Source organism: Aquarana catesbeiana, linkage group LG07 (genome assembly GCF_042186555.1).
Source record: "Aquarana catesbeiana isolate 2022-GZ linkage group LG07, ASM4218655v1, whole genome shotgun sequence".
Classification (NCBI taxonomy): domain Eukaryota; kingdom Metazoa; phylum Chordata; class Amphibia; order Anura; family Ranidae; genus Aquarana; species Aquarana catesbeiana.
This window is the reverse complement of record NC_133330.1, coordinates 294,715,699-294,736,226: the sequence shown is the minus strand read 5'-3', so window position 1 is coordinate 294,736,226 and position 20,528 is coordinate 294,715,699. Positions and strand designations below refer to the sequence as shown.

Here is a 20,528-nt window from a genome sequence, read left to right as displayed (position 1 = left end):
GCCATATGGGTTGAGCAGAAGTTTGTGTAAGCCAGAGCAGATACAATATAAAACTGCAGGATAGCTCTTGAAAGTTTAACAAGATCAGGTTTACCAAGACAGTATGAATTTAACATGATACACAATTTTTATGAATCTTGTAAAATATAGATCTAATGGAATAGATGCCAAAAAAGTAATTATCGAATATGTAATTCCTGGGCAGTAGAATGATCTAGAAATGCCAACTATGCTTAACTATTTTTGTTCCTCTAGTTTCTATAAACCTTTATTAGAGGGGATATTTTAAATTACATATTTTGTATATATACATATAAACACAATTGTGAACATTTACACATAAACCAGAGATCCTTTAGAGTATGATAATACATTTCCCATCGGACCTACCAAATATGGTTGTCAAAACCACTCTTCTCATTCGACTTTCCTCCAACATCCTAACCGTTCCCTATGTCAGATGGGCAATTTTGCCACTGGTAATGCATCTACAGCAGTAGAATCAAGAAGATGAAGCAAACGTTCCCTCTAATGGATGTCACTACCTCTGTGGCCCTGAAGAATGTACAGTTTCACTTTTTTAGCAAGAAAGCAGCGAGAGAGTGACATCACCGATCATTTTAGAGAGGGAGCAAATCCATGGGAGAAGGTAATTGGTCTCTTAGTGATATTATTGTAAATTATTGGCAACTGCAGGATCACTCATGTGACATGACCCTCAAGTGAAAACATTCTTACAAGCCTACATCCAGCTTTCCAAAGCTAAAAATAAACCTGCAGCGCAGTGGTTATGTGGTTAGCACTTCCGCCTAACAACAATAGGGTTGTCGTTTGCATGTTCTCACTGTGCCTGCATAGGTTTCCCCCCACATTCCAAAAACATGCTGGTAAGTTAATTGGCTCCTGTCTAAATTGGCCCTAGTATGTGTATGTATGAATGTGAGTTAGGAACCCTTAGATTGTAAGCTCCTTGAGGGCAGGGATTGACGTAAATGTACAATATATAAAGTGCTGCATAAATTGACTGCACTATATAAGTACCTGCCTGTAATATAAAAAGTGTGTGTGTGTTTAATTGGTTAGCACTTCTGCCTAGCAGCACTAGGGTTGTCAGTTCAAATCCCAGCCACGGCACTACCTGCCTGGAGTTTGCATGTTCTCCCTGTGCGTGTGTGGGTTTTTATCTGGGTACTCCGGTTTCCTCCCACACTTCAAAGACATGCTGGTAGGCTATTTTCTCCTGTCTAAATTGGCCCTAGTATGCATATGTATAAATGTGAGTTAGGGACCATAGATTTTAAGCTCCTTGAGGGCAGGAATTGATGTGAATATACAATATATATATAAAGTGCTGTGTAAATTGACGGTGCTATACAAGCACTTGATATATATATATATATTTCCATTAAATAACTGTATACCTGGGCAGTGATCATCGTAGGCGTGGATAAATGGTGGAGGGTTCTCATGGTTGAAATATTCAAAAATAATGGCATCCCATGTTTTTAAGGGATTTTATTGGGTACTAGCTATTTTAAGACATGTACGGTATAAATAAAACAACTGGTTTTAGATTGTAAATAATTCTGTGTGTGCTACATTAAAAGTCTCAGTTGTCTTTGTTTCACACTTCCAATACCAGTTGGGCTTGCCCCCCTGATTAAATATAATTGTATATTATACATACAAACAAGATTCTTAAAGTGTTCTCTCACACATAAAATGAGTTACATAAATGCAGATCTTTAAGTATATCTTCCAAACCCTAAAAGACAAAGCACTCCAGTGGCTAAAAAAAATTCAGAAGAGCCAATATGTAAATGGAGAGCAATAACACCCGCCACCAGGAATTCGGATATTTTCTTTGCAGTGAAGGCAATCTTTTAGCATCTGACACTTTGGGGTATGTTGGATGCTTTCATCCCCCCCTACATGCTGTGGTTCCACCAGTATCACTACTGTCCCCCTGCAAAGCTGTAGTGAAATTAAGGAGGGGAGGTGGAACCACAATGTGCAGTGGGGACGCAGGCAATTAACACATATGAAAGTATTACATTTTCGAAGATTTTTTTTTGGTGTAGCTCTGCAAAAAAGTAAAGATCAGAACCACCGGCTGCAGGACTTAAATATTTGGGTTAAGGAATTATAAGCCGACCCTTTTTTAAAATTATTTCTTAACAAAGTTGCTTTAAGTGGGCTTCCAGGAAAGTGGGTGGGGATCAATTTGGTTATGATGCTTAGCAGTCCAAAGAGCAGGCAGGGCAAAGTATGCTGAATAGCTATGAGCCACACCAACATATGGAAGAAGAGGTGTGGATAGATCAAGAGAGTATGTGCATTACTTAAATTAGATTGCTATGTTATGTTACTATGGAAAATATTCTTAGTTTTTTTTTTTTTTTTAAAGTTATACATGTGAGTTAAATCAGAATAATGTAAATAATAATAATGTCTGTTAATGTGTAACATAATTGTGTTTTTTCCCTAGTTTGTAATGATATAAATACATGGGGCAGCCATATTTGCCCAATACATAAGCAGACTCTGCTTCTTGCTTAGTATTGATGTACAATTGCCTTACTATAATGACACTGGAGATGTGTATGATATCTTTTACACGTGTAACCTCTAGATTATTTTATTTTTTTCATGGCATGCAAGTAGTCCTTTATTTGCCCCAAAAATGAAGTTTTGGTTCTGCTGACTTGATTGATGTGAACACTGAATGTTATTGATAGGTCCACTTTAAATTAGCTTCTGTACCATTGTGCAGGAGGGGTTAAGTCATCCTATATAATCTCCCAATAAGTACTTGCAGTTCCTGGCCTGCTGGAAATTGTATTCTTTCCAGTTTAATTATCGCCGGCTCTAAGGAGATTAGAATATATTACAGAGACATCTCGGAGCTTCAGCTGTATTAGTCATTTTTAAGCCCCCGGTGTTCGGTTCTGTATGCAGCTTGTAAATATTTTGTACACAGTTTATTAATAAAATGATCTACAAATGAGTCGCTTCCCCTCATCCGAACTGACGTCGCTGTTCATATAAAACAGAGAAGTGGGCAGGTCAGACACGAGTCAGATTAGCCAGGCATCTGCTCTACCCAAATCCAACTTTATTAAATAAATCCCTTGCTAGACCTCTTCCATCTATCATTAACACCACTTCACTCTGCTGGATAGAGTTTGTTAAAGATGTTTTTACCAATGCATTTAACCTATCATATGAATAGCTTGAAAGCTTAAATATAAAGACAATTTCTACAGATTCAAAATTGCAAAAGCTATCTCTCATCCCTTACCCTCCCCAACTCTGCTCTTGTTAATGGCTGGTGGGTAACTGTGCTAACACCATACTCAACTTGCTTTTTTAGTGCTTGGACAGCTGCTAAGGAGCACAATAAATAAAGATTTCTGATGTTAACATAAACAAAATAATAGCAGCTTTTTCTGGAGCTTTAGAACATCTCATGGTGTCAGGACTGAGTTGGTGAGGAGGTGATGTGGCAAGGTTCGAGGGTTGCAAACAACAACTAGTTTGGCATCCGAGTCTACATTTCATTCCCTAAAACTAAGTTTACAATGCAGGGCTAAATATGATTGGCTAGCATAGGTGAAGAAAAGAAAAAAAGATTTTCAGACACAGGGAGTGTAGACAGAGTTCTGCTTTCATGTTTTCCTTTAAACCTGCTCTAAAAAAATGAAGCCTAGAATCAGACATTTATATAGATGACAGGTCCACCATTTATTTACATTGGCTTGTTGGTTTTTCTTCCTTTAGAAAAGCAAAGAATAGTGATAAGCATTGATAAGGGTCGTAAAATGGAATCAACCCCACCAATTTAAGGGTCTCCCAAAACAGTTACATCCAAGGCATGCCATGAGTGAGAACTGTCTCAATTGCTTGTGCCCTCAACCAAACTGTCAAGCCACCAAATGGCTGGTGTCATAACCGATTATATGTACAGCACCATGGCAACTGCAGATCAAACAGCAGATAAAGTCTAGTACACACGGGCAGAAATGTTGGCCAGTTCAAGAGAAACCAGCCGACATTTGGCCCGTGTGTACGGCAGCTGATCTGACAGAAGCCAGTCGTTCGGCCAGCTTCTGTCAAAGGCTCATGACCAAAAAATGTATGCCGACCGACTCCAGGTGTGTTCTGACCCCAACTAGTAGGGTGTACGTGGCTTATGATGGCAGCTTCCTTGGCAGTAAAGAATTAGAGAGTCCACTACTGCTTTAACCGCTTGCTGATCGTATACAATATATATACGGTGGCAAGGTAGCTTCCATGTGCAAAATTACATACAAGTACGTGATTTTGTACTTCTGGGTCTCACTGGCGACCCGCTCTCGCTGTGATTGGACACAGTGGAAGCCAATGTCTGCCCAATGACCCGATGTCTGCTGGGACCCGCTGACTGTTCCCAAGAGAGGCAGAACGGCGGTCTGCCTATGTAAACAAGGCAGATCGCCATTCTGTGACAAGGGAAGATAGAGATCCTGTGTTTTGCTAAGTACGAACACGGATCTCTGTCTTTCCACAGTTAAAGCACCCCCCACACATTTAGCAAGCACTCCCAGGGAACATATTTAACCCTTTGATCGCCCCTGATGTTAAGCCCTTCTCAGCCAGTGTCATTAATATAGTGACAGTGCATATTTTTTTAGCACTGATCACTGTATTGGTGTCACTGGTCCCCAAAAAAGTGCCAAAAGTGTCACTTAGTGTCTGATTTGTCTGCCGGAATCCCGCTATAAGTTGCTGATCACCGCCATTACTAGTAGAAAAAAATAAATGAAAAATTCCATAAAAATATCCCATAGTTTGTAGACACTATAACTTTTGCTCAACCCAATCAATACACGCTGATTGGGATTTTTTACCAAAAATATGTAGCAGAATACATATTGGTCTAAATTTAGGAAGAAATTAGATTTTTTAATTGAAAGTGTTTTATAGTAAAAAATTTATATATATATTTTGTTTATAGGACAAAAAATAAAAACCGCAGAGGTGATCAAATACCACCAAAAAAAGCGACATTAATTTTATTTGGGTACAGCCTCGCACGACCGCGCAATTGTCAAAGAAACGCAGTACCGCATCGCAAAAAAACAGCCTGTCATGAAGGGGGGTAAACCTTACGGAGCTGAAGTGGTTAAGCTAGTCATAGATGGGCAGATTTTTTTTGTTCAGGTCCATGGGCTAAACAAAAGAAACTGCTTGATTTCCCTCATCCACAATAAAGAACGTGGATGGAGGAATCTCTTCCTGCTCTTGTACGCAGATAACGGCAGTCGCGGCTGTCAGAATACACAAGCAGTGATAGCATATGATTGAATGCAGTCCCTGTTCAGGCGAAAATTTTCCACCTGCTGCCTTCAATTTTGCAAAGTTTATCAAGACAGTGGTGACAGGTTCACCCAAGGCACGAATTTCAGCCAGGAATTGCCAAAAATTCAAGTTGTGTATATCTAGAACAGTCCTTTATAAGACCCCTTTGTGCGGCACCTCCACTCCTCTCCAGGCAGTCAGATCATTATAAATAGAAAGTTATCTTATCCTTTCAATCTTCTTTGCACTGTACACTGAGTTGTGAATGCGCAGCACAATGTGCAATTCCGATTTCAACCAGGATGAATCAACTCCAGTCCACATTTGCGTAAAAATTGCACCAGCCAATCAAGACAGTTGAGAACCCCACACCTGGGTGAAGCTTGGGAGATGACATTGGTACCAGTGAGGGAGCTCACAGATGTTGCATAGGTATTTGCAGACTTTAATTTCACTTTAATAGGATGTAGAAATTCAATCTTTAGATATTGGTTACTAGAAAATCATCCAGTCCTTTTTAAAATGCTAATATTGTTTTTTGCCCTTACTACCCTCAAGTGGTAAAACATTGCACAACTTAACCCATTCTCACTGTAAAAAAAAAAAAAATCCTTCCTAAACAGATGACAACATTTTTGTGATGGTATTTTGCTTATTTATGTTTTTAGCCATTTTTTTTTACATATATTTATTATTTTTATTTAGGATAGTTTGTCTATATTTGTGTTTTCTTCTCTTGGTTTAGACTAGTGGTCTCTAAACTGCGGTCCTTTGCTTGCCTTTATCCAGCCCTTGAGGCATTATTCTTGCTACTGACAAAAACAATGGGGCAATATTCCTTCCACTGACACCAATGATGGGCACACTATTCCTTCCACTGACACCAATGATGGGCACACTATTCCTTCCACTGACACCAATGATGGGCACACTATTCCTTCCACTGACCCCAATGATGGGGGCACTATTCCTTCCACTGACACCAATGATGGGGCACTATTTCTCCCACTGACACCAATGATGGGGCATAATGCCTTCCACTGACAACAAAAATAGGGCCCTATTTCTCCCACTGACCTCAAATATTTCTCTCCTTTATACCAAAGATCGTCTGAAGGAAAGTAAATCGGACTGTATAGGGCTTGATAACCCCCTATCTCCTTTCCAGACTGCTCATGTCCTGGCAGCAAAAATTGTGGGTGGGGGCAATAATCAAACTCTGCAAAATCCAATCTGAGAGTTCTGTGTCATCTCCTGTATACAGACAGAAGGGAAAAAGGGGAGAGGGTAGGGGCAGCACAGCCCACACCTCCTCCTGGCTCTCTCCACCTCTCTGCTGCTGGGGATGTGGTGGGTTGGGAGGATTTGTGCTAGGAAGGGGTATTTGGGAGGGGGGCGGGTTGTGCTGTGAGGGGGGGGGTTAGGGGTGCAGGTTTGTGCAAGGACAGACCACTTAAAGTGACATTAAAGGTTCAAAAAACCTTTGTTTAAAAAACAAAACAAAAACACAAACGTGTTATACTTACCTGCTCTGTGCAATGGTTTTGCACAGAGCGGCCCTGATCCTCCCCTTTTCGGGTCCCCTGCCAACGCTCCTCGCTCCTCCTCTTCAGCCAGTGCCCCCAAATGCAAGACGCTTGCTCTGGGGGCAGTGGTGTGTTCTCACTCCTGAGACCCGCTTTATGCATCCATAAGAAACTAAGAGCTGCGGCTTGGCCCCCCCGCCCCTCGTTCTCATTGGCTGTTATTGACAGTATCAGGAGCCAATTGCCCCTGCTGCTGTCTCAGCCAATGAGGAATGAGAGACCTGGGAGAAGCTCATCTCTCGTGTACATCGCTGGATCGAGAGGGAGCTCAGGTGCTTTACAAACTACATTTTAGGGCTTGCTCACCCCAGGTGCAGTGCGATAATGCGCGTGACACAAAAATGTGCTGCCTTTTGCATTTGGCAAAGTGTATAGAGTTGCACCCACCGAAACATATTGCATACCACAGTATCGGGCATTTTGTTTGGGCTCAATTTAAAAAAAAAACAAAAAAAACTTTTTTTGGTTGCTTCACAAGCATAACACACACTTTTAAAAAACGCAACACACACGCGGGTGCAAAAAAAGTGCTTGCCCTCAGACGCACCTCCTGCTCCACTTGAGACTGCTGTGCCCTCGGGTTGTGCGCAAGGGTGCCTTGACTGAAAAAAAGTTGAAAAACACCAGCCTATACTACAGAGAGCTTTATGACTCCTCTCAATATTTCACGCTGTCCCATACCTGTAGTCCAAAATGCTAGATTTACCCACAAATATCCAGAGATGGTCAGACTGGGGGGGGGGGCAGACAAATAACCAAGAAATTCCATCTGTAAATGTTCGGATTCTGTGTCCCCCCTATACCCTGTTAAATATCTTAAATACAGTATGACTAAAGTATAGCCTGTTGTTGGCATAAAAGTGTTTAATGGGGTTGAGGTCAGGGCTCTGTGCTAGCCACTGTAGTTCCTCCACACCAAACTCATCAACCCATATCTTATAGAGCTGACTTTGTGTACAGGGCACACTAATGCTGGAACAGAATAGAGCCTTACTAATCTGTTGCAACAAAGTTGGAACTGCACAATTATCTAAAATGTCTTCGTATGCTATAACATTAACAGAGCCCTTCTCCGGAAACATGTGAAATCAAACATTTGGAGTTATCTTGACCAAATAGTATGAAAAAAAAAAGTGGTACGGACCTGGTGTAGAATGTGATCAGTGTATATTTTATTCCCTAAAACTGGGGTGGTTGTACCAAATGCTGACAAATCATGACGACTGTCCTACCTTTGTCCAGCTAAAGATCTTTCACTGTACCAATATTAAAGGCCCTCAAATGATACAAATCACTGTGAAGGGTGAACTGTGAGTTTTGAGTGATGTGTTAACAATGTTAAAAGAATGCACTTTTTTGTATAGCCTTTATATGTCCTTTAAATGAACGCATTCTTAACCTTGGTGCTCGGTCAGTTAAGCAGTAATGAGGAATGACAGAGCATAGTAGCCGCAGGTTGTTTAAAAGGAGATACTCACATCTCTTCGTGGAAAGGTGCTGAGAAGTTTGTACTCAGAGCAGGGGAATCCTTTGGATGCTACAAAGTTGAAGAGCACCTGTAAGGGGCCGGAGCTGAGAAAACGTCTCTCGATAAACTCCCCACTTGGTGTTCTGATGCGTAGTTTGCTTTGTGGTTCACTATGTTCCTCTTCTGGCTCTGGCGGAAGGGACTGTTCTAAAGAAAGTCTGATTGCCTGGTATAAGAAAAAAAGGTTGAAGAGACACCATGAGTTCACTTGTAACAAAAACTGACACACATTGCTAACGTTTTGCACCACTTTGGGGAAGGAAAAATATCAGACTTGACATATTACTTACAATGCACAGGACCACAGAAGCCAAAGTACCACGTCTTAATATAATGATCAACAATTTGCTAACATTTAAAAAAAATGCCCCTATATTTAAGGCCGACTCCTCTACAAACCGATAGCTCTGGATGGACAGATAGGCGCGATGGCATAGAAAAAAATCTGCATGCCCTTGACTGAATTCTAACACAGTGGCTTAGCCTTAAATTGGTTGTAAACCCTAAAAAAACCCCAAAAAACTGCAAGACAAAGGCACAATTAGCTAGTATGCATGCTCTGCAGAGTGCAGAAGCTAGTGTACGGTACTGGAAGAAGCCACAGGTTTGTGATAGAGAAATAAACATGGACTTCCCTGTCTACATACTTGTTCCAGGTCAGTAACCCAAAAAAGACTGAAGTCAGAGGATAAGCATGACCACCAAGCACCTAGCATTTTCAGAAGGATAGCCGCTTTTTTCTTTCTGCAAAGGTTTTCTCTGAAGCAGGTTAAGAGTTTGACTTTAAAGATTAAAACCAAAGTCCACCTTTTATTAAAAACATAAAGATTGCCACTGCTAACTTCTTTAAATCAAAATGCTAGTAGCCTGGCTGCCATGCTGAAGATGTGGCTTTTAAAGTGTCACTAAACCCATATCATAAAAAAAAAAAAACTATCAATAAATGGTGTATTACACTCTATTCAAACTCAGTCACTATGAGATTTGTTTTCTGTATTCTGCAAAAAACCTGGTTGATCCTGCTGCTCTCTATCTCCACCTTCTGTTTATGTTTCCAATTCAGCTAGGGATTTTGCAGCTGTGGTGACAACTCTGCACATGCTCAGTTTTCAGAGTTTCTATGTTGAGCATTTCCTCCCTATCACAGCTGAGCAGCCCTATAGACTCACACATGTGGGCGTATACACAGTTATAAATGACAGCCCACGCCTCCTCCTCTATGCCTACTAACCAGATAAAACACAATGGGGGCGGGGTATTACTTGTATATTGATGAAGGCTTCACCTCCCTCTTATTCTAAGACAAAGGCTGGAGGGGCGTGACACAGCCTGTGACTGTCAGAAATCCGCCTACACCATGTTATTTCCACAAAATAATAAAGATTTAATTTCAAATATATATTAGTAGGACAAATGTAAAATGGTTTATTGATATTATTTATTTTTTATTTTGTATTCCAAAGGCTGTTTTTTCTTTTTTTTTTTAACATGTGACCAACAGCAGGGGACTAGAAGCTCCTCCTACTTATGCTTCCCTGCAGACAGAGAAAGATCTGGGTCATGCGACAGCTGTATATCAATTAGGAAAAAGATACTTAGAGGTTTTCATTTTATCAAAATAATTACAGGAACATCATCCACATACAGAAATAGAAGAGACAATGTAAATTAAACTGTGTATTTAGTATCATATTAAATATTTTGATCACTTACCTAGAATACGTATACAGATAAGGATTTCTGACTTCTGTTTCTAGTACTGTATACACTCTGGTACCACTACAGGAGTACTTTAGGGTACTTCAAATGACTTGGTACACATTTAACACCAGATGTATATTAGTAGGACTTGAAGTTTCTAATAATGCTTTTATTTAGAATCCTGGAGATCAGCATTACTTATCATTTTACACAACGGGATAGAAACGCCACCATAATTTATATTACGCAGGCTACAGAGTCATTTTGTGCTTTATAATTGTCCTCTGGAAGCTTTTGATACTGCTGACCTGAATTATTTGGGGACAGGTGTCAAAGATCCTGAGATAATGTTGTCGCTGCCACTTGAGTGCCAGGTGACAAATCTGTTTATTTCTCTCCTCTTAATGACAGTGTGCAATGCAGATAATGAAAAGAAATCCTCCTTTTTACAAATTCCAATTAGATCAGATGGTCCTGCCCAAGAGGACACCTGATTAAATTGTTAGGACAGAAAGGTTAACGAGGCTTCAGAGTGGAAGTGTAATTACTTCTCTATCCTCGGTTCACGCAGGTCATTCTCTTCCCTTTGAAGATAAATAGGCGAGAAAGCAATCGCCCAAAAGTTAAACCTCCCTCAGATCCTCCAGCAAACTGGTAAAACATCATCTCATCTGTGGAAACACCTTGTCTGTTTTCCAGCCCCACCATCAACAAAGACAGCAGTGTTTGTTGGCCTGCCTTGTAATCTGTTTCAAAAAGTACCACAACCACAAAGGCAGCAGCAACAAAATGATCAAGGAGCATCTCAATGAAAGGGGTTTTCTCTTCTGCAGATAAAGGAGCACATTGACATTAGACAACAGTTTCCCAATCTTGAACAGGCGGCGATCCAAAATTTATGTGGTGGGTCAAAACGCAACCAAACAAGTGTTCTCTGGCAACAAACTGATTGAGGCTTGGTTCTTTCTATGAACCACATGTGAATCGCACAGAACTGCACTAACATGCGATTCACTGCGGTGTGATTTGAGCCTATTTATTTTGAATGGGCTCCAATCACACCAAAGACGTGCATGCAACAATTTTGGCACTGCAACCAGATCGCATAGTCGTTTTGTAACATAGGACTCCCTGCCAGCAAACGCACTGTGTTTGTGATCTGGGATGTTATTTCAATGGTAGTAAGGTCTGATGAAAAAAAAAAAGGCCACCTGCAAGCAAAGTTATAATGTGCTAGTATGCAATGCATACTAGCAAATTATGAAGGTCAATTGGGAAATGGGGAAATACCAACAGACCACAAGGCAGTGGCGAACTACCAGGGTTACACTTGTGAGCGGGACCTGGCGTTCCACCACTGGGGGGGGGGGCCCAAGACAGCAGGAAGGGGGCCCGCTGCAGAACATGGGCTGAATTCACACTGCTGTGACCCCAAAATCCTGCAACTTCCTGGTGACTTGCTTGATATTTTCCTTGACACTTGCTTGCAATTTCCTTGCAACTTTTGTGATTTGGAATAGGAAGTAGCAGCGCTGACAACAGTGATATCGAACAATATGTTGTAATAAACACTAAATTAATAAAACAAACAATAGAGCATATATGAAATAATGTCCATCTGTATAAAATGTGCAAAGCCTTAAGCCCATAGATAAATCTTCATTGTGATGATTAGATACGATGATTAAATAGACAAATCCTCCACTGCACCGCACCGCAGTGATGACACCATATAAAGTGCACGCTTACCCCAAGGCAAGCTTTAAACGCTTGCGACCTTTATCCAAGAGGAAATCAGAGGGGCAATATTCCACCAAGCCCCACCCCACAGAAGGGGTCAGTCCCAGCACAAATCTCGTCAGGTATACAGAACCAAGGTACCAAGATGGATAGCACTCAGAGGTTCCCCGGGAAAAGGAAAAGAATCGACATAGCGTAATCCTGATAACTTGTATTTATTGATAATTAAAAAGACACTTACAATGTCGTAGAAGTAAAACAGCAAATAGCAAATCAGCCGGCCGGCTATAGCGAACACCCGTCCTGCAGACGGTACACGCGGAACGTCAGCTCCTCCCAACACGCGTTTCGTCACACAATGACGTCGTCTGGGGCACGGGCGACGCACTGACGTGTCGCATGTAAATACACATTGGTTTGAACCAAGCCTCGATGTGGGTCAAACCAGGAAATCACCTTGCGCTTCACCAGTGAACCTGGCAACGTTAAAAAAACACCATCTTGGATGTTGGAAAAAACTCTCAAATACAAAAAAATGAACTTAAAATTAATGTGAATGCAATAAGAGTTTGGAAAGAGGATTGTGGGACCAAAGGTATATGGCACCACCGATCTAAATTAACCCCCAACCAAACTCCTTGCACCTTTATAAAAAAATTCATTTTATTAAAAAAAAAAAAAAAAATTTAATAAATGTTAATAAACCTAACACCTGTCAGTAACAAGTATGAAACGTGCACAGAATTGACAACTGACAGGTTTGTAAATATGCACTGCAGCCTATGATCACACCACTGGTGATTCTCTGGCATTTTCAACCCCCAAAACAACCAAACAGATCAGGACAAACTACCCACCAACACCTAGCGAAATCCTGTAATCTTGTCCAATTATGGCAAAGTAACGGTGTCTGTGTGAAGCCCATCAATATGTAGTTTTACATACCACTAGATAGCATGCATAATGACCCTTACACTGTATAGATGTGCTCTACACACCACTCACAAGTCCACCTCTAGTTTGACGGTTACCTGGTGGCCTCCATAATCAGAGTTTAGAGCAGACTATAAAAAAACACAATAAAAAAAAGCTTGGACATTAATAAAGATGCATTTTATTTCATCCAGCATCATAAAGACCATTAAGACCCTTAAAGGAAAAGGGTACTTTAGAGTCCTTGAAACAAGTTGGCTTGCTATGTTTCACTTCTAAAATTAAATAAATATTTCCAGACTGACTAATTGGCATCAGCTGACTGGATGGGGTCGCTCTATACAGAGGGTGCCTTGCCCCTCATAGCTGTTGCAGTGTATGCTAGGATGTGTTTAAGACCATTTGCATTAGTCCCATATGTCTTCATCACTCATCTTCATCAGGTAGATGGCTTGGTCAATATATTTATACATATAGAACCCGCACCCCCCCCCTCTTTTTTTTTATGTTCTTTTCCTTTTGTTAGAGGTTGGGAACCTTACTAGCCCTACCTGTGAAGACTTTCCTTCTGTATATACTAGGTGAGCATGTTTGGGAGTTAACACACCTTTATATCATGTACAGTGAGTTGTATGCTGACTACATATTGATATGACTGTGCGTGTTTTTTGTTAGGTTATCTTTCCCTCCTTGGTTTGAGGGTGTGGCTGGGCTTAGCATCTCTTGCATAACATTGGGCCTGCATTCTAGGGTTTTCCTTGGACTTGCATCCTCTCTTATGTATGCATCATTGGGTTTTTTGTAAGTAATTGTAAAACTTAGTTGGTTTGCAATTGCTTTTCTCGTTCTATGATGTTTTTGTGAATGTTGCTGCTATTTATACATATTTGTATTTTAGACTGCACTATTTACATCCTGATGAAGACTCTGAGTTGAAACGTGTTGAGGTTCTTTCACAGATTGATATTGAAGAAGATGGAATGTATGATGGAATGTATACATGCTATATAAACCCTTGATGTAATCAATTGCAATATTGTGCTTATATCCTTTAATTGTATTTAATAAATATTTTTATAATTTTCTATTTTTTCTGGTTACCTATACAAAGTTCCACTCCATGTTTGTATGCGATTTTGAGACTCCAAGGATTGGTGTTGTGCTCCGGTTTTTCTACATCTTCTGTATTTATGCAGCAAAAGCTGTTTAGCTGCTCAGGAGGGTATATGCAGGTCTTGTCTAAATCAGACCCGCATGGACGAGCAATGTCAAGTTATTTATGCCTAATGATACATAATGCCATGATCAGCAAGCCATTTCTGTTGCTGACCTCTAAAGGTGGCCATAGATGGATCGAAATTCAGCCAGTTGATCCATGTGCGGTAACTGCAGTTGAACAGAAATGAATGACTTCTGTTCAGCCACCCTGTTGGATAAAAGCTCCTCAATCAGTGCTGATTTGTGTATTTAGCAAGTAATCATGGTGGTACAGCAATGACAACAAGAAGATCTGTGTATTTTTATGGTGGGGGAGTCTCCCCTTCGTTAAAATAAAATAGCGCAGCTGGGAGGATTCCCCATCCAGTCAACCAAAAAATTAACCATGTATGGCCAGCTTAAGGGACGAACACAAAAGCGAAGCCTATCTATTTGATACTTGGTAGTAAACTCTTGCAGATAAATAAAAACATTGGGTCCCCCACCAGGTTTAAGGCATAATGTACTAGTATGCACTGCATACTAATACATTATGACAGACTTGCCTATAAACTAAGCCCTCCAGCACCATGCTGTCATGGCTCTCCCTGGTTCCCAGTGTTGCCATCTTACTGCTTTCCAGGTTTCCCATCTTCGGCCGCTGAATGGTGGGACTGAAGCGACATCACTCCCACACATGTACACGGAGTCACACCGCCACGGCATGTATCAAGGAGGGAGGAGCCGAGCCCGTGACGTCAAGCCGGAGTCGCGGCAAGTGCGGTGGTAAGCCGGCAGGAGACCGTGTTTTGATTAGCATATTTAACTTATCTTGTAAGAGTATTTAAGTGCAGGGTTTTTGTATGATACAGTATGTGAGCTGAGCCCGTAGAGTGCTTTGGCAAGTGGAGGGCATGGCTGCCCTGTGTGAACCGAGGAGGATACAAGAGGTGAACCTTGGTCAAATTTTGATGCGCATGTTGTCAATTTAATTGAGGTGAGCAGGCCCTTCATCTGGTGATGGATGTGCATGCACTATGCGTGAAGAGTGAACAGTGAAGACACGGGGTGTTTTGTCAATTTTTTTGAAAAATATATCAAGTGGAAGTTGCAGGATACAATTTTTTTTTAAACACTTATTTTTTGGGTTATTTGACGGTTTTATTATTTTGAGCAGCGTATATATAAAGGAACACTTTGAAAACACATCATGCTGGATATCTATACTGATACGGACTGGGAAATTTGTTAGGAAAGAAAGGATGCCACATCCTTTGATGGAAATGAGAATTATCAACTTACAGAGAGCTGAATTCAAAGACACCCAGAAAATCTAAGTGAAAAAACGATGCAGCAGGCTAGTCCATTTTGCAGAGATTTCATTGCAGCAACTTAAAATAATACTCAGTCTTTTATGGCCCCCCCGTGCTTGTATCCATCCCTGACAATGTCCATGCATTCTCATAATGAGACGATGGATGGTGTCCTGGGGTATTTCCTTCCAGATCTGGACCAGGGCATCACTAAGCTCCTGAACAGACTAAGGTGCAACCTGGCGGAGTCGGATGGACTGAAACAATGTCCCAGAGGTGTTCTATTAGATTTAGGTCAGGCGAGCGTGGGGGCCATTCAATGGTATCAATTCCGTCATCCTCCAGGAACTGGCTGCATACTCTCGCCACATGAAGCCGGGCATTGTCGTACACCAGAAGGAACCCAGTATCTACTGCACCAGAGTAGGGTTTGACAATGGGTCTAAGGATCCCGATAACTAATGGCAGTCAGGGTGCCATTGTCTAGCCTGTAGAGGTCTGTGCGTCCCTCCATGGATATGCCTCCCCAGACTATCACTGACCCACCACCAAACCGGTCATGCTGAAATATGTTACAGGCAGCATAACGTTCTCCATGGCTTCTCCAGACCCTTTCACATCTGTCACATCTGCTCGGGGTGAACCTGCTCTCATCTGTGAAAAGCACAGGGCGCAAGTGGAGGACCGGCCAATTCTGGTGTTCAATGGCAAATACCAATGGAGCTCCATGGGCCAGGCAGCCCACTAGAGGACGTCGGGCCCTTGGGACACCCTCATGAAGTAAATTTCTGATGGTTTGGTCAGAGACATTCACACCAGTGGCCTGCTGGAAGTCATTTTGTAGGGCTCTGGCAGTGCTCATCCTGTTCCTCCTTGCACAAAGGAGCAGATACCGGTCCTGCAGATGGGTTAAGGACCTTCTATGGCCCTGTTCAGCTCTCCTAGAGTAACTGCCTGTCTCCTGGAATCTCCTCCATGCTCTTGAGACTGCTGGGAGACACAGCAAACCTTCTAGCAATGCCACGTATTGATGTGCCATCCTGGAGGAGTTGGACTGCCTGTGCAACCTCTACAGGGTCCAGGTATCGCCCCACGCTACCAGTAGTGACAATGCCCCTAGCCAAATGCAAAACCAGCGAAACACAGTCAGAAAAGAGGAGTAGGGAAAAAAAACATCAGCGGCCTTCACCTGTAAAACCATTCCTGTTTTGGAGGTCATCATTACCCATCTAGTGCACCTGTTGTCAATTTCATGAACACCAAAGCAGCTGAAACTTATTAACAATTCCCTCTGCTACTTAACTGACCAGATCAAATCCAGATCAATATCCCAAGAGTTTAAATGACTTGATGCTATACTCTGAATAAAAAGTGTTCCTTTAGTTTTTTTGAACAGTATATATATATATATATATATATATATATATATATATATATATATATATATATATATATATATATTCTATGTGTAGGTGTTGCGCTACACTGATTTTGATTTGAGTAAATAGGATCTGAGCTACACATGTGCGGCTCACATCACATTAACCATTGACAGGGGAGGGGGGCATTCGTGACATTACAGACCCCTAAGGTTTTTATATATTGACTTTACTATAACTTTAACTTACCTTTATAAGGTGAAATGTAAGAAGTGAAAGCTTTGTTTGTTTGTACTTTATTCGGTGCATGCAAGCAAAGCTATCGCTTCTTACATTTCTCAGCCTTTTAACAATCACAATAAATCTACACATAAAAAGGACCCCCCCCCCCTTTAAAACAAACCCTTTGTAAAGGGCATTGATTTATTCAGGATTCGGGATTCGATACAGAACATTCAACCGATTTTTACACTGAAAAATTCATCCAAAGTCCACACGCTTTTCATTTGTCCTTTCCATTGTTATTAAAGCACCTGTTTCTCTCTGTTGTTTTGACATTTCCCTGCCGGCTGCAATAACAGATGCTATTTTATTTACTGTGCTGCCTCAATTATATTGCAGAAGGATAAACAGTAGCTCATTAGAGTCCCTTTCCCTTTGTGCAAAGGATTCCTATTTCCCCAATGTTGCCAGTTCCCCAATGGCGTTGTCACAGGACAGAGCCTCACAATGACTATACTGAGGCGGTGGACCAACTTAGAAAGGAAAAAAACAATTAGATGATGCGAAGACGCTTATAACTCCAGCATCTGAACGGCCGACACAGGGACCGAAAAGGAAAAAAACGAGAAGGCGGCTTCCAGTGAATAGATCAATAGGCACATTTCAAATATATGCGCTGAACAAAAAGCCCTCTATGTAAGCAAACACAGCTCTACAATAATAGATTATGTGTAATCCCTGAACTTCAACTACAGCATTCTTTCATAAACAGCATTGTTAAAAAATCGCTTTTGTTTTGCAAAGCAAATATCTATTATTTTCATTGCTGCACACTGTGTTAAAGACAATGCAGGTCCGGCCGCATTCGCAAACCCAGACTGGAGTTTGATTTTTCTTTTTTTTCTTCTGTAGGAAAATATAGTTTCCAAACAGGCATTGTGAGGCCGGCTCTATAGTGAAAGGCAGGATAGCAGAATGAATGCAGTCAACACAGAATGCCTATTTGTTTTACTGGGAACTATTGCTTTAGATCTAAAGAATTACAAAGGAAAATACATGTATACAATGGAGACTGATCTGAACAGCCAAGCATTAGCATGCGTCTGGTATAGGAGGTTTACACAAGTCTGACTTGGTGATTCAAGACATAATCATGAGATTTATTAGAGAAAAAATTATCTCTTGGTGCAGGTTTAAAAAATGATAATACACAACTTTATGCAGGTACATAAAACAATTGTTTTATGGGATAGAGAAATGACCACCACACCCATAATTCAAATCCTTTGATATCAAGAATATCAGTCACTTGGTCTAGAAGCAATAGGGAAAATGTTAACAGTTAATTCCACATTAACTCTAGGGGTCAATTTTTAAAGGATGCACTATGTGACTCCAACAGCTAAGGTTTGCTGGACTTGCTGCCCGTCTAAAGTGTACATCATTTTCAAAAAGGACTCATCCTATGTGTAATGAAGAAGCTAATAGGTGAATCTCTCCATTACAGGGGTCTCCAAACTTTCTGAACAAAGGGCCAGACTGTGGCCAGTGAGATTAGAAAATGCCATGGTGTTGGTGAGAGCAAACAGTGCCCCATCACTGGCTTTAGTGGAAGGAATATTTTCCTATTGTTGGTATCAGTAGAAGGAATGGTGCCCCATTGCTGGTGTCTATGGGACAAATGCTGCCCCATCATTGGTGTCTGTGAGAGGAATGGTGACCCATCATTGATGTCAGTGGGAGGAATAGTACCCCATCATTAGTGTCTGTGGGGGGAATGGTGCCCCATCATTGGTATCAGTGGAAGGAATTGTACCCCATTGTAGGTATTTAAGATAGGGATGGATCCCCATCATTGGTTTCTATGGGAGGAATGGTGCCTCATCACTAGCAAAAGCTGGCAAAATAGGTGGTACTAACAAGAAAGAGATAAAATAACATGTTACAACTAATTAGGTTAATTGACACTAGGTCTGTAACATGATTGGGTATAAAAAGAGCATGAGAATCAGAGTCACTTGGAAGCAAAGATGGGCAGAGATTCACCAATCTGTGAAATGCTGCTTCTAAAAATTGTTGAATAATTTTAGAATAATATTCTTCTGAATAAAATTGCAGACTTTAAATATATCATCATCTACAGTACAAGATAACATCAAAAGATTCAGAAAATCTGGAGAAATCTCTGTGTGCAAGGAACAAGGCCAAAATGCAATATTGAATGCCTGTAATCTTTAGGCTCTCAGATGTCACTGCATTAAAAACAGGCATGATTCTGTGATGGACATCACTGCATGGGCGCAGGAATACTTAAAAAAAAAAAAAATCACTATCTGTGAACACAGTTCGTCATCCAAAAATGCAAGTTTCTGCTGTATCATCCATAGAAGGAGCCATATCTGAACATGATCCAGAAACACTGCCATCTTATCTGGGCCACAGCTTATTTAAAATGGTCTGTTGCAAAGTGGAAAACTGTTCTGTGGTCAGATGAATCAAAATTTGACATGATTTTTGACAACCCTCGACACCGTGTCCTCCGGACTAAAGAGGAGAGAGACCTTCCGGCTTGTTATCAGCGCTCAGTTCAAAAGCCTACATCTCTGATAGTATGGTGGTGCATTAATGCATATGGAATGGGCAGCTTGCACATTTGGAAAGGCGCCATCAATGCTAAAATATATATCCAGGTTTTAGAGCAGCATGTGATCCCATCCAGACATCTTTTTCAGGGAAAGCCTTGCATATTTTAGCAGAACAATGCTAAAACCGAATTCTGGTGTTCTGGTGCTTAACTGGCCTGTCTGCAGTCCAGACCTTTCACTAATTAAACATATTTGGCGCATCCGGAAAAAAAAAATATAACAAAGACGACCCAAGACTGTTAAGCAGTTAGAATCCTATATCAGGCAAGAATGAGACAATATTCCTCTCCCAAAACTCCAACTTGTCTCCTCAGTTCCCAGACATTTAGAGTGCTGTTAAAAATAGAGAGGATGCTACACCATGGTAAACATGGCCCTGTCCCAATTTTTTTGAGACGTGTTGCTGCCATCAATTTCAAAACGACCCTTTTTCTTAAAATAGTAGGTTTATGAGATTTGCAAATCATTGCATTCTGTTTTTATATAGATTTTACACTGCGTCCCAACTTTTTAGGAATTGTGGTTGTATATTTGCTTTCATGACTGATCCATCCATTTAATCCCATTTAATTCATCACCCTTCCAGAACCCTGAACCAAAAATGTGATATGTTATAGATTAACAGTCCTTGAGCATGTGGTGGCTTCTTAGCTTTCCTTTTTTTCGCCTAATGATTTGGCTAGTACTACGCCTCTTGTCCAAGGGTTACAATGTTGCCTAATTGCAGTGTATCTATGGAGGTACAGCTTGTGTCACCCTAGACTGTTCTCCAAAATGGGCTACAAACAAATCCTCCTCTTCTCATCTCTATGACATGGGGAGCAATGAGATCTGTAGTTGGCAGACAATAGCTTGAAAGGAAGATGGTTTCTGATTTCAGGTAAATCACAGGAAGTGACAAGGACACTGCATTTCTGAGCAAGATCAACAGGTATTTTCTCTAT

The 20,528-nt window shown here is 41.0% G+C and overlaps 1 protein-coding gene across 2 annotated transcripts in view; it reads right to left on the bottom strand.

Moving 5' to 3' along the window:
• The window catches only part of FAF1 (Fas associated factor 1), a 473,366-nt gene that overhangs the window by 30,821 nt on the left and 422,017 nt on the right, over positions 1-20,528 (bottom strand). For both annotated transcript variants that reach the window (XM_073593564.1, XM_073593565.1), the window contains exon 18: positions 8,405-8,620. In XM_073593564.1, the coding sequence (XP_073449665.1) occupies positions 8,405-8,620 (216 nt within the window). The remainder of the gene's footprint in view (positions 1-8,404; positions 8,621-20,528) is intronic.